Consider the following 16169-nt stretch of genomic DNA (forward strand, 5'->3'; position numbering starts at 1 on the left):
TGATCCTGTAATTTCAAAAGGATGTCACTACACCAATCAGCCTCTGAAGTGTCCTGCTTGATATATTTTCTGCACACAAATGCTTTAAAAAAATCATTTGTATATGTGTTTCTGGCTTTTATCTCTAAGCTTGCAGGACTCATATGGAATGGAATTTCACCAGGATTTCCTCCTGTTGTTTATTCAATCTTATACAGTATGTTTTATTATTAGTCACTGCGGAGAATAGTGGATGTATTAAAAAAAACAGCAGCATGTTGTGCCTTTTTCAGTTTCATAGAAATTTCAAGCATTGAAAAACATTTCTTCATTCATTGTAAAAGTAGGAGTAATTTATGGCTAGTGATCAGGTAAATTGGTTAAATAATGATGTGATTTGAAACAGGTGATGTCAACATATAATTGACATTATGATTTGGTACAAAAGTAGCATCCAAAAAAGGTCTAATCCTTTAGAAGCAAAGATCGGCTGAGGACCACCAGTTTGCCAACAAATACGTAAGACATTTTTAAAAATGTTTAAAAACAATGTTCCTCAAAGAAAGATAGAAAGACATTTGGATATTTCAACTTCAACAGTGCATAACATAATAAAAAGATTCAAGAAATGTGGAGGAATTTAGATAATTTCAGTACCTAAAGGACAAGGGCACAAGCCTGACAACAACCATGATCTCCAATTCCTCAGGCGGCACTGCATCAAGAATTATAGCCATTCATCTAAAAGCAATATCACCACATGGGCTTAGAAGTACTTTGGCAAACCTGTGTCAAGTACCACAATACAAAGGTTCTTCAACAAATGCCAATGAAAACTGTACTGTGCCAAATGTTAAAAAAAAGTCCAATGTTAACAGCGCCGTCGCCTTCTCTGGGCTAAGAGGCATCTGGGATGGACCATCACACAGTGGAAACGTGTACTGTGTTCAGAGGAATCAATATTCAGGTATTTTTTGGGAGAAATGAACCCTGTGTGCTCCAGACCAAAGGAGAAAAGGATCATCCAGACTGTGACTAAGCCCAAAAGCCAGGGTCTGTTAAGGTATTGAATTGTGTCAGTGCCAAAGGCAAAAGTAAATTGCACGTCTGTGATAGCACTATTAATGCTGAAAAGTACATCGAGATTTTGGAGCATAATACGCTGCCTTCTTTTCCAGGGACGCCCATGCATATTTTAAAATGTTGAACTATTATTAAAAAATGCTGTATGAGCATTGCACATTCTTTGTTTCTGTTAGTTAATACATTCTCTAATATTAATTAATGAAACATTGTATAGTGTGACCATTTTTTTTATTTATCTGTTTTGGATTATTTTGAACACTCAGCTGTCTGTAATATTTCCTACTTCCTCTGAAAGGCCCACCCCCAAAAGATGCTCTGATTGGTTAGCTAACACCTAATGCACTGTGATTCGTTGATCAGCTCCACTTCACCAGGAAAAGCACCACGATTTCAAAATTAAATTGTAAGCATGACTCACTTTGTGTCATGTCCTTTGGAAACCCTAATTCAGAAAAAGAACAAGCTCGGTGAAAATAGCAGCATTTGAACGGCATTTTAGCTTTCTCTGTTATAACATTACAGTGCCACTGGCCACACCCCTTTGCTGCACAGGGTTGTATGCATGTGGTGAATAAGCGGAACCTGAAGCATTTTGTGATCTCACTAGCCTAGATGTATTTGTTTGTAGTCCCCAAACTGTAGGCTTTGCTAAGCTAACTCTGTAAAAGCCAATGTCTCCCTTTGCATTGAAGTTTGAGCTACATTACACATCAACTAAAGTTTCAAATATGATATCGTAGTGGGCCACCCCTTTAACTGTGCTTGCACATTTCTCCTTTTTTAAATTTAAGATTATCTTTGCAGCAGAGACTGCAGAGTAATTACAGCATTGGGGTGCATTCAACCAGTAAATAAAATCTTTCCTACATGATCTGAATGCATCATTAAAGCATGTGGGTTTGGCTTGCCTGTTTGAGCATGCGGGCATGGTCATTGGATCGGCCACTGTTCTGAAGCTCCAGCTCTTTGTTTCTAATGTTGAGACGACTGAGTTGAGACCTCAGGTCTTCCACTTCAGCAGAGAATCTCACCTGAGATGAACTCTGACTCATTAACTCGTCTGCAGAAATCAGAAAGATGATGATTAGATCAAAGAAAGCAAAACAATCAGGAAACTAGCTAGTAATCATGACCAAATGGGAAAGACAATAATTTCAAAAGAGATGTACGGATAAACAGTTGGGCAATTAGGATATAACTGCACAGAAGGGGCCTTTCACCCAAACATGAATTTGTACTCACAATTTACTCACCCTCAAATTGTTATGAGTTTGCTTACTTTGTTGAACTCTAAAAAAGATTTGAAGAAAGCTGAAAACCTGTACTTAGTTTAAGTCAAATTTTAAGACCATTAAGAATGAAATTTCAGACTTACACAACACTAAATGCTTAAGATTTTTTGTCTACTGGTACGCTTGGGGCAGTGGAAAAGATTTTTACAGTACTTGTCCCATTAAAAAAAAAAAAATCTAAAATATTTATTTTTAAACAATGACTCTAGTCAAGAAAACTCTAGTTGTATACAAAACATCTTTCTTTCTTTTCTTTGTAAAAAACATGTATACTATAGTAAACAAAATGTATGCATATAAGTCTGTAGAGGTCAGTGTCCACACCATATTTGGTCCATGTTCCATTGTAAGGAAGATAATTAAACATATTGATGACATTATAGTAAACATGATGAATAAAGTTTGCTTAAAGTTTTATTGAGATGGATTGTTAGTGCCTGATAGCTTAACATGAACATAGGAAAATTAAGAGGTCTTTAAAATAAATTAAGCTACAACACATTATTTAAAGGTGCAGTAGGTGATTGTCTTCAGAAACATTTTTTGTTGTGCTGATTGAAAGTCTCTTCACAGTCCAATAGAAATGAATAAAGTAAATGATCTAAATGTGTTCATATGTATTTTCATATTCTGGTTAAGGCATAAAACAAAAAAATGTTCATCCAATTAAATATTGTCAGGCCGACATCTCCCATAATTCCGATAAGTAGCACAAACTGTCTGTCAACAAATGCAGATTTGGGCTTTTGTGCATCTCTGTTCATGCATATCCGCCATTAGCGCGTGCACGCCTGAATGAGTGCCGCGGGTTCACAACACTTGCACACGAGACAGTTGCGGCAAAATCAAATGCTGAATTAAAACTTTTTAAATTCCTGAATTAATATTGGAGTTACTTTTGCACGCTGGAGGAAGGATGACACCATGGCTGAAGGATTTCTGTTAGACAGGTAATGTTCTATTTTAAAACTATTTTGGCCTCACGCTGAGCTGATGTAAAGTCTGTTGTGTTATAATTGGGTTATCTGCACAGAAGTGTTGTTCAGCAACTGAAATCTTTCGGCGAAAGATTAATGTGACTGTTTTCAGTTTCATAAGGTAATTTTACAGAATCAATAATGTAGATTTATATTTAGTTTAACAACAAGACATCAGTAAATAGCACTACTGTCTAGCCTGCTTTACTGAGCTGAAGTTGCTTTTATATTTACATTAGTTCATTTCTGAACAATGGCAGCCTGTGACACGCTTCCGATATTGTTTACCATGCTACTCTGAATATTTGCTCTGAAATAGCATGTAAGTGTGGCTTAGTAATAAGTGAAATTCCTGCACGCCACCGAGCCAACCACTACATAGACTTAACTGGCAAATGACATGAACTAGTGGATTGTCTGCTGTTGTGTTGCAGTGTGCGCGTTCATGATTTCAGGAGTTGTGGCTTTAAAACACAATCCCTCCCCTACCGTCCAAAGCTAATATGCTAACCGATTAGCATTTTGCCAGATCACTACTCCACCTTTAAGTGAATTGAAGACTTTTAAGGAACCTGCAGACAGCCTGTTGTAGCCATAGACATCAACAGTAGAACAAACAAATACCATGTAAGTTAATGGTTATAGGTTTCCAGCTTTTTTAAATATCTTTGAAAGGAAGTGTTTAAAAGAATCTCAAGTTAAACTGAATGATGACAGAATTTTTTTTTTTGGGTAAACTATCCCTTTATATACAAATCAAAGATAGTAGACATTTCTATTATAAATAAGGCTCTTAATTGAACATTAAATTAGTAGAATTAATTATATACAATATGATGCAAAGAAATTGTAGCATTTAATTAATTCACTTTTTGTGTGAAAAGGAATTTCCTACTCTCAAGGCAATTCAAACTTGAAGTATAACAGTTCAGACAGACAACTGAAAACACTTGAATCAACACAAAACTTAAAGGCAGCAACACATTTTTCACAGTGCGGCATGTCTTTCTTTGATCTGTACCTGACTTGCTCTGTAGCTCATTCTCTTGCAGCAATAATCGTTCTTTGGCTACAGCTAACTCTTCCTCTGCTTTCTTTGCCACACTTTCAGCCTCAGCCACCCGGTGACGTCCATCCTCCAACTGCTCCTCGAGATCCTATAAGAGAAATGATTCACTGAATAAGCGTAACTGTTGATTATGGATGGGGTTAGAGAAGTGGTTCTTAATTTTGGTCCTCAGAATGAAAGATTCTTAAGACTCAGATTCACATTAAATGTATTTATTCTTCTAATTTCTGAACAAAGTTAATAAATAAATATTATCATTCATGTTCTAAACAAACTTTTTGAACTCCTGAAAAGTTTGTTTTTCGGAAAACTATACGTAATCTCTCCAAGTTAGAAGTAAGTTGCCACTTGTCTTAAATATTCAAAGATAAGATGTTTAGCCTTCATGAAGCATTCAAAATATATGTAATTTTTGCATTCCTGCAGCATAAGATGCCAAAAAAAAAGTAAAAGCCTAATTTATCTGGTCAGCAACTGCCCATTAGACAGTGAATGTGAAAATAATTAAAAAATGTCCATGTTTTTACAATTTTTTTGACTAAGTGTAATTATTTACACCAGCTAAACTTGAAGTGAATGCTTCCTTACAGCTCAATCACATCTTGAAAAATTAGTGTTGAGCTAAACTAAATCAACACAGAACTGACTTTAGCTTAATAACAGCATTGGTGCCTATGTTAAAACTGCCTTTAGCAGATCAAGTGACAATCCGTATTCCATAAAATTATGTGGGCTCTGATAATTAAATTTCCAGAATTTACAGATTACATTGAAGATGTTTGCAGCACGTTGGTGTAGTTACAGTGTATTATGAATATGATGGTAATCTTCAGGTAACGGGTAAGTTTTCAAGAGGAGCTGTCATACCAGATAACGTCACTCTTAAAAAAAAAGATGTTCTTAAGAAAATATCATAGAGCTTATTAAAATATGCACTAGAAAAGTGTCTTCTTATGACATTCTTAACTTCTTTCTTAAGCAGATTTTCACGACCCCAGAATATCATTTGTCCATAGGATCTTTTACATAAGCAACTACCAAGAATTTTCCCAGAGATGGGTTGCAGCTGGAAGGGCATCCGCTGCGTAAAAACTAGCTGGATAAGTTGGTGGTTCATTCCGCTGTGGCAACCCCGGGTTAATAAAGGGACTAAGCCAACAAAAAAATTAATAAATGAATGAATAAACTACCCAGAATAGAAGCACACACACACACAAAAAAAACCCATAGTGAACTGTTTAGCATCTGCATAACAACAACCTGGCAATAAACTGATCACTACTCACATCTTACTAAGAATTAAAGGATCTCCATTATCTCAATGTGTCCACTTATTGAAAAAAATCAGATCAGTTATGAACTTCTGAAACAACATCATCTCGCAGACCCTTAAAGCCCAAGATGACTTCATTTCAGGGGAAACCCAAGGACCACAAGGAAGGAGTGTCCATGGAAATAGTTGGAGAAAAAAACATCAATCACATTTAAAAAAATATTAATAGCTTCATAAATAAAATACTAAATATAACTACAAGAACCATGAGTTCTTTTTAAGATAAAAAGCAACAAAATATTATAATTTTTTTTGATTAATTTAACATGAATAATTCATTAAATTACATACACAAATATGATACTATACTACATTGTGTAGATAAAAAGCAATAATGTAAATTAAACATATATATATATATATATATATATATATATATATATATATTCAATTTTTAAATCTAAATTAATATCAATTAGATCTATGTGAATGATACAAATTAAATGTACAAACATGACACTACAGTGAGAAAAAGACTAATGTAACTTTAAACAAACAAGATATTTTCCAAATAATAGTTTAGATCCATGTATAGCATTTATTTTTATGACCGTGACATCTTAAAGATTAAAAATACCCATTTAATCAGTCAGTTATGACTTTTCCATGAACACTTTTAAAGCTACGAACCTTTTGATGACATCACAGCAGCTGCTCTGAGTTCACATGTCTGAGGTGCAACCGATTAATTTTCCTGTTAATCTTTTTCGAGCTACAGCAGACTGGGTGTTACTCATCTCACTGTGCATCTGGCATTTTTAAGCACATCTATTTTGCTTTAGTGTACATTAAAAGCTGTGTGATAGCAGATTTAAGAGTCAATTCTGCAACTCTTACTAATTTAATCATTTGTCTTTACCCTATTTAAACACCGAGAGGAAAGATTTATTTTGTGTCCCACTTAAAAAAAGCCTATATTATTGTTATTGTCTGCAGGTTCTGCTCAGACGTTGCTGGAAAATCTGGCTACAGATCTGTGGGGTATTGTCAAAGACTGTTAAAGTCGGCTCTGCCATCTGTTTCTGCACAGCTGTGTGTGTCTGAGTGATGGTAATTGTGGGTGTTTGTCTGATCCCTCTAATCTCTGTCTCAATTAGATTCGGAAATGTCAGTCACAGCAGTAATTACTGCCCTTTTTCACTGAGACAAACACCCTGCTGAATGGTCAGTTACACATGGTCACTCAAATGTATATATGTGAACTGGCCTATAAAACAATACTAATTTGTTTCTATATATATATATATATATATATATATATATATATATATATATATTTTTTTTTTTTTTTAATTAATGGAGAAATATTTTAATTAATGGAGAAATATGTGGTAAATCTAAAATGTAGCACTTTTTTTTAATTAATGGAGAAATATTTTAATTAATGGAGAAATATGTGGTAAATCTAAAATGTAGCACATTTTAGATTTACCACATAATTCTCCATTAATTATCAAGTAATTATCTTAAGATGACTGTTTAAAATAAAATTAAAAATCTGATGTTTATATTTATGTAATAAAAGATTGAAAAGCATTGTTTTTATGGCCAATAAGACCAACATTCTCTTGCCAATTTTCCTAAATTCTGTAAATGTTTGACTGTTCATGTACACATGCGTACCTCGACTCTCTCCTGAAGCTTGCTGCAGTGTCTGTTGCTCTCATTCAGCCTCTGTTCTCGAACCTCCAAATCCGCCTCAGCTTTTCTCAGCCTCTGCTGAAGTGTTGAATTCTGGGATTTGCGGTTTTCTTGCTCTCTCTGGTGCCACTGGTTGATGTGTTCATTGAGGCTCTGCTGTAGTGCCTTCTTTGCCGCTTCTTGCTCGTCCTTCCTCTCGTCTTCCATCTCCTTCACTCTCTTCTTCCACTCCTCCATGTCGCTCTTAAGTTGTTTCTCCATGCTCTCCTTCTCCTCCCTCAGAACCTGTACCTCCTTTCTTGCCGTTTTCAACTTTACCTCACATTCTTCTTCTACTCTTTTTCTTTCCTGTGACACTCTATTCCTTTCCTCCGTTTCTCTGTTCTTCTCCTCCATCTCTTTCTTCCTCTCCTCCTCCACTCTTTGCATCTTCTCCTCCTCTTCTCGCTTTCTCTCTTCATCTCTGGCTCTCCGTAGCTCTTGGCACTCGTTCTCCAAGTGCTTTTTTTCATCCTGTGTTTGTTGCAGTAATTTGTGTTGGTTGTCTCTATCTGTTTGCAGATTCTGGTAGTCTCTGCGCAGATCTGATGTCTCTTGGGTCAACACAGCTATGCGCTCTGCATACTCTATTTCAGCCCTCTGACCACGCTCCTCCACCTAAGATGGATACATTTCCCAGGTTAAAGAAAGTGAATCTATTCATCTTGTATATAACTTATTTGAGTCCATACAAACAAGATAAAGTGTAGGGCTTTTCACACTGCATTTAAAGGGAAAGTTCATTCAAAAACCTAAATCTACTCACTGATGTGTTTCTAAATGTCTATGAGCTTCTTTCTTCGGTAAAAAAAAAAAAAAAAAAAACACTGACATGCACAACAAAACACACACAAAGAGGACTATTAAAGAAAATTGCCTGGTTTTGGACCACAATAATTCATTAGTAAAATTCAATTTGTCTAGGCAGATCCAGTCCTGCACAGTGGCGAGAGGGATTTTGAGTCATTCTTTTTGCAGAATAGTGGCCAGGCGGAGGAAAATGTTTCCTGACTCAATCCTCCAGTACACTCAATAATGTTTAGACCTGTGCAGCACACGGTAGAATTCACTTTCATGTTGATCAAACCACTATGTCACCAGTCTTGAAGTGTGTATTGGTGCATTATCATCCTGATACACAGCACCACCTTCAGGATACAAACTTGAACCATTGGGTGCACATGGTCCACCAGAATAGTTTGTTAATCCTTGGCAGTGACGTGATCTCTAGCATAAGTATTGGGAATGCCATAATATTGCAGGCCAAACAATCACTGATCCACCCCCATGCTTTACTTAGGGCATGCCGCAGTCTGGGTGGTATGCATCTTTAGGGCTTCTCCACATCGTAACTCTGCTGGATGTGGGAAAGACAGTAAAGGTGGACCCATCAGAGAACAATAAATGTTTTATATCATTAACAGCCCAAAATTTTTGCTTCTGGCACCATTGAAAATGACTTTGGCATTGGCATGCCATGAATGACCAAAAGTTTAGCTATATATACTGACCCTGTGGAGATCCCAACAAACTGTGAAAGTCGGTTAATTTTGTAGTGATAAAGTGTATCAGATTCATTGTCAAACCTATACAAACATAATATATATATATATATATATATATATATATATATATATATATATATATATATATATATATATATATATATATATATACTTATAAACTGCCAATTTCCAACATTCAAATTAGATTTAGATTCTTTTGTGTCCAATAGGAGAAAGGATCTCAAACATTTTTTAAACAAGTAGGGTGAGTAAATTATGAATTTTTCTAAACAGAAAAAAGTAGAAAATGATAAACAGAAAATGATAAGCTGCGTCCCAAATCGCATACTTATGCACTATTCTACGCCATTTTGTAGTATAAATAGTGTAAGTAGTGTGTTCACACTGAAAACTCTGAAAATAATAAGTGCACTTTAATTACCCAGATGATGCACTCATTCAGCCGCTAAAATGTGTGTAATGATGGACACTTCACGCACTCAAGGACCGCAGGTTTGCTTACGTAGCGGAAGGAGCGGAGCTATCGGACGCACATGTTGAATAACTTTATTTATTTTGAATGGTGAAAGCAAAATTCTCCTACGAGAGTGATTATAGCGCCTCCCGATGGTGAATGCGGCAATGCTCACGGCAGGTATTATTTGAAAACTCTGTCGTTTATTTCACTGATTTGGCAACCGTCAAACGTCATCAGGGAAACGGTGTGAATTTCCGCTTAGTAAAAAAACATTAGTGTGCCATTTGGGACGCCACTTTATACATATACTATCCTGTTGAGTGTGTAAGTGCATAAGTACATAGTGCATGAGTGCATAGTGTATAGTGTGCCATTTGGGACGCAGCTATAATCTCAGGGTTTTATCTGGTGTTTTCCACTCATTGTAGTGCCAAACTTGTACAGCATGAAATAATGCAGTGAATGTTACAACTTGATGCTTAGCAACCAATAGGCAATAATGTAATTTTCATATGTTTTAGACAGTTATGAAAAAAGAGTGCAGTGAATAGTCATTTAAGCGTTTGAGTGGAAATAAATTGCTACTTGAAAATTATTAGAGTTAGAGTTTTAAAATTTTTATATGTGACCCTGGCTGACAAAAGCTCATGTCTTATGTTGCACAAATATATATTTGCCAATATAAATTGCCAAATGATGTATAAAAAATGAGCTTATGACTAATTTGTCAAATGGGGATCAAGTTTTCTAAATAAAAAGTTCCAAAAGTAAACATGGCTATAAAAATGTAAGTAACTTGTCACAGAAAAAAACGTATCATTTTGACAAAATGTTTAATTGCTATAGGGAACATATGATTTGCAGTTAATAATATGCAGCCTTATCTTTATAGACCAAAAATTCTGAAACAAGTACTTGAAACAAGTACAGTTGGCAATACAGTTAGTGTAAGTGAAGTGATGTGAAGGCCAAGTACTCTGAATTTGATCTAAATTAGATTTACATTAGTACACACACATCCGAAGCAGTGAGTGGTAAACACACACACCGAAGCACCTCTGCCGTGGGTAGAAGAGACCACTGTTCACACTCCTTAAACCTAAAACTCTTGTCGGTACTGGGAATAAAAAAATGTAACCCCTGGGTTCAAGTCGAGAAAATCATTTTTTGACAATGTCAATGGTGTGATGATTAGATGAATGTCTATTTCTGGGATTTTACCATGTGCCCGAAGACCTGAATTATAGCCAACTTTTAGTAAAATGCAGCCAGGGCCGGCACGTCCATAGAGGCGACCTAGGCGGCCGCCTAGGGCGGCAGAATACAGAGGGCGGCATCCCCGACACAACCCTCACCTCTCCCGCCCTCAGTTATATTCGCGTCTAGGGCGGCGTCCGTGACACTACCCTCACCACCCGTGCCCTCAGTTATATTCGCATCTAGGGCGGCGTCCGTGACACTACCCTCACCACCCGCGCCCTCAGTTATATTCGCATCTAGGGCGGCGTCCGTGACACTACCCTCACCACCCGCGCCCTCAGTTATTTCCGTGTCTAGAGCGGTGTCCGCGACACTACCCGCACCACCCATGCCATCAGTTATATCCGCGTCTAGGGCGGCGTCAGCGTCACTACCCTTACCACCCGAGCCCTCAATTATATCCGCGTCTAGGGCGGCAGAATAGAAAGGGCGGCACCAGCGACAGCTCCCTCAGCACCCGCTGTCACTTTAAGGGTTGAGGGCGGCATAACCGTCCTTAGCCTAGAGCGGCAGTTCAGCTTGCAGTTTTGAACCAGCCATCCAATCACAGAGTAGGAAGGATGGATCAAACACCACACTGAGTTTACATGGACACAAATAATATGATTAAAACAAAACTCTGAGTAAGAGTCTACCATGTAAACAACGATTTTGGATTACCTTCATCCGATTGAAGTCATAATCTAACTAAACTGAAATCGAATTAGGACATGTGGAGAATGCTGATTATAGTCGCATTCTTGAAGTGCAGAACAGACATGTAAACACCGCACACTATTACCATCATTGTAGAATTTTCACCGCATTTGCGACAGGATATTCCATACACACACGGCTGTTGGACACTACTCTCTGCACCCACCGAGTCAGTAAAGGACTACAGACATCTGCATCCCAAAGTGTGGAGTTTTTTCCCCATACGGTGTGCGGTATCAAATTCTATTAAAACAACACTCTTCCAGCAGTTCATACTCACATCCAATATTGTTTGTCAAGGCGGGCATGCATTAAATGTTCATCAATGAAAGTAAAAGTAGCAAACTGCAGTTAAAGTCAAAAAAAAAAAAAAAAAAAAAACACCCGAAATTACATGAAATTCTAAAGGAATTGTGTATAGTATGAAGACACGATGATGTTAGTCCAATTATGTTCCATAACATGTAAAATGGGATCATGAAAGGTACATTCAAAAAGCAAATCATGCAAACTCCTTAATCATATTATTGTCTAATTCAGATTAAGGTAAATAATTTAATTACTGATTACTGTTCATTTTAATGTAGTCAGTGTCTCAAAGCAAGAAGGTCCCCTGGTCAGTGTTGGTTTTTTCTGGGGTCTCTATGGTTTAATCCCACATCACAACGATTTTGAACATCTAAAGATTTGAAATTGACCTTTAAAACAAAAGGTTTAAGAAAGTCATGTACGAGAATTACCTGTGAATTAATTTATCTTGAATATAGCCATATATTCAAGAATGGCATTAAGAAAATGTATTAATTAATTCCATACATTAAGCACACTAAAATTGGCAGAGAAATCAAGTGTTGAACATTTTGCTGACATTTTCAGACAGACAATTTAGTTAGTTAAAAACTGTGGATATTTGGTGTCTCATACCAGCCAAAGAGCATGACTCTTTACTGAAAAAGCTGCATCAAAGAAACACTTGTTGGTTTTTATAAGAGCACTCGCATTTTGAAATGTTTTGGTGGACACACGGCTACAATAGTTGGTTGCAATTATCCAATCAATGGCATTGACACTGCAATTATGCACTGACAAATGTTAAGCCAATCATCAGTGTTGTAAAGTGTGAAACGTCAGCATATGAATACCCAGAAATATATGTGTACCCTGCGTAAAGTATGAGCAATGTGAAACATGAGCAAGACAAGGCAGTGTTTCATTAACTCAGGTTCAGACTGAACCAAGGTTAAAGGAATCAAGTGTGAAAAGCCCTCATATGTATGTGTGACCACTTATGTTTACTTCCTCTACGGTGGCCTGCAGCTCTAGGAGGCGTGTCCTTAAAATAGATGCTGATTCCTCCTCTTCCTCATCCTGACCTGTGGTTGGCTGGAGGCTGCCCTGCGTCTCTGTAGCAACACGGCGTAATGATTGCAGAGTTGCCTCTTGTTCCTCATTTTTTGTGTTTAAAGAATATATGACCTATACATCAAACACACAAACATAGATATAAGTCATACACAGCTGGACAACACATGTTTTATATGAACCACTAATCAAACAGTCCAACAGTTATTTACTGACAATCTCTTTCACTCAGATCAAATCAGTTACTACCCCACAGTTATCTGCAATGTATCTTTCTATTACGTGTTTATGTTTATGCTCTGCACATGGTCGTTTTAAACTTATTAGTGTGATTTGAGCACTGATGTTCGTACGCATTTACACTTTCACAGTGGTATCGCTTGGCATTTACTAATTCCAGGTATATAATTCATTATAATGCATTTTATTTAAAAATAAATAACAAATAATATATTTGCTTGCTGAACAAGTTCAAACAAACATTTTTACAGTGATTTTACTGTCATTTGTGATCATCACTGTCACTTTTATGCAATTTGTAACATTTTTCTTATTTATTGTTCTTTATTGTTTAATTATTGCGGTATGACTTTTGGCTTCTTATTGGGATTTTAGGCAAGCATGTAATCATCTGCATTTTTTGTTTGTTATAGTAGATCTTTGAGTAGTGCTTTGAGTTTAAGAAAATCGCATCATAGCAAAAATGTATTATTATTATTATTATAGACTAGATACAGATAGTTATTTAAGATTTGATATGTGCATTTTGTTTGACCAAAGAAATTAAGGAGCTGGAATAGCCAACAACAGTATTTCTAAAGGTATGGACATAGCATTTTTTTATCAATCTGTTAAAAAATCTAAAATGCCAAAATCAATGATCCAGTAATGCACACTTACACAGGAGAACTCTTAATACAAAAGCAGTTAAAGGTTTTACCCCATAAAAAAAAAAAAAAAAAAAAAAAAATATATATATATATATAAATATATATATATATATATATATATATATATATATATATATATATATATATATATATATATATATATATATATATATATATATATATATATATATATATGAATTTTCTCATTAAGAAATTGATATAAAATAGCCCATTCTTGTCACTGGCTTAATTGGTTCTAACCATTTTACTTTTCCTGAATTGCTTTGCCCATAATTATGACAAAACAGCTTTTTTTTGTAAGGTGTTTAACCTTCTACCTTCTTTTCCTGATATTCAGTTTATTGACCTTATTCTAAAATGCGGAAGTGCGCCTGTTTTTGCGATTGTCTTAGAACTTCCGATTCAGTCGCCTATGGGAGAAATGACTAGGAATAATAAAAGGCAGAAAACGGTCAAACTATTTGCTCTACAAACAAATGTTTGCATGACTATACAGACCAAGTAGAATAATATAATAAGGAAATATCAAATTGCAACATCAAGCAGGGTAACGAGCAGTTTTTTACGTCAAATAATGAATGAAAGTGAATGAGACCGGAAGTCTCAAGCCAAAAAGATTCAAATGGCAGCGCCCGCTCGTCGGCGGAGAATAAGGTGAATAGTTGATGGTGATTTTAACTGCATATTGAATTCCGCTTTGGATAAATTTCCAATTCACTTAGATCCACCACCTAACCCCACACCAGCCTAACGTTTCTACATGTAAATTTCTGCATTTTTAAATTGTGTATAAACCCGACAAATTATTAGCTCAACTGGAGCTCCTATGCTAGTAGATCAATTCACAGTATTGCTGATAAGGATTGCAACATTTTGACTAATCCAATAGACATTAGTAATTGCTTTATGGAATTCTACATGGATTTGTACTAAGTATAATACTTCTGTTACCACTGAGGCTATTGTAGACTTTCTTCATTCACTTTCCCTTCCAAAATTAAGGGAAAGCGATCAGAATATGCTGAATGCCAATATTACCATTCAAGAGATAATAGATGATTAAATGCCTTTTCTTATGGGAAGGCTATTGGACCTGATGGCTTTTGCAATGAATTTAATAAACATATGCAGTAAAGATTGCACCTTTTATGTTACGAATGTTTAATCACTCTCTGAGCAGAAATTCCTGCCATCTTTCCATTTTGCTAACACTTCTTTACTTATTAAAAAGGGCAAGGATAAGACTAACGTGTCGTCTTTTGCCCAGTTGCTCTTCTTAATACTGATTTAAAAGTGTTTACCAAGATTTTAACAGCTAGATTAAACAAATGTATCTCAACTATTATTCACCCTTATCAAGTCGGCTTTCTCCCTAATAGATTTTCCTTCTTCAGTATCAGATGTCTTCTAAATTGAATCTATTCCAAGCTTAAATCAAATTCTAAATTGGCAATTGTTGCATTGAATGTATAAAAGGTTTTGATCTAGTTAAATGGACATATATCTTAGCCACTTTCAAAGAATTTAACTTATATACTTTAACTTAGATAGGTTTTTATCTTGGCTCAGTGTGTTACATCATAACCCATGTGCATCTGTTTTATCTAGCTAATCTTGACAAATCACTAAAGATTGAGCTACACAGGGGCACACGCCAGGGGTTTCCACTTTTAGCCCTGTTGTTTGCCATAGCCATAGAATCTCTGGCAATTGCAATAAGACATCATCCACAGATTTCACCCTTAAGTATAGGTCAAGTAGATCATGTTATATCTCTTTACGCTGATCATATTCTTTTGTATCTTTCAGATCCAGTGCATTCCTTTCTGGAGTTATTAAGCTTTTAGTTATATTTCAGGTTATTTCATTAATTGGCAAAAAAGTGAAATCATGCCTATTAGCCATCATATAGATTCAGTGTTCTTGCAGTGTTTGGCCTTATTAATGAGCGGCCTCATCAACACAATTACAATGGTGAGCCTCGCAGGATTTTAATATTTTTTTCACAATGTACCTGTTCTTCTACCTAAGTCATGCTTTAAATCTAATGACTCCATTATAATGCCTTTTATATGGGGTTTTGAAAGTGCTTGTATATCCAAGACTCACGTGTAAAACCTAAGCATTTAAGGGGTCTGGGTTTACCAGCAAATTGCAGGATTTTAACGTACTGGCAGGATTCTTTATTTATGTATTATTTGAGCAGACACTCCCGCTTGGTTAGCAATTGAAAAAAGTGCTTTCCATTCTTCTCTTTCTGCTTTACTTCTTTCAGCACACCACCTTAACAAAGAGTCTGTCTAAATCAGGGGTGCTCAACACTGCTCCTTGAGATCGACCTTCCTAGAGAGTTCAGCTCTGACCCTGATCAAACACACCTGAATCAATTAATCAGGACCTGAACAGCACTTGATAATTATAGGCAGGTGTGTTTAATATGGGTTGCAACTGAAATCTGCAGGAAGGTCGATCTCCAGGAACAGGGTTGGCCACCCCTGGTCTAAATATTCCAGACTTCTCCTTAGAAGGCAAATTATTTGA

General features: G+C 36.1%; 1 protein-coding gene across 4 annotated transcripts in view; it reads right to left on the minus strand.

The window, feature by feature from the left end:
* fam184b (family with sequence similarity 184 member B) overlaps window positions 1–16169 on the minus strand; it is a 50057-nt gene that overhangs the window by 21536 nt on the left and 12352 nt on the right. For 3 of the 4 annotated variants that reach the window (XR_012401307.1, XM_073945228.1, XM_073945220.1), the window contains exons 2-5: window positions 12652–12831; window positions 7360–8034; window positions 4356–4491; window positions 1974–2125 (exon numbers count right to left, since the gene is read on the minus strand). Coding sequence is in view for 3 of the 4 variants with exons in the window: in XM_073945228.1 (XP_073801329.1) it covers window positions 1974–2125; window positions 4356–4491; window positions 7360–8034; window positions 12652–12831 (1143 nt within the window). In the remaining variant the exon portion in view is untranslated. 4 annotated transcript variants of the gene reach the window in all.

Source organism: Danio rerio, chromosome 1 (assembly GCF_049306965.1).
Source record: "Danio rerio strain Tuebingen ecotype United States chromosome 1, GRCz12tu, whole genome shotgun sequence".
Taxonomy (NCBI): domain Eukaryota; kingdom Metazoa; phylum Chordata; class Actinopteri; order Cypriniformes; family Danionidae; genus Danio; species Danio rerio.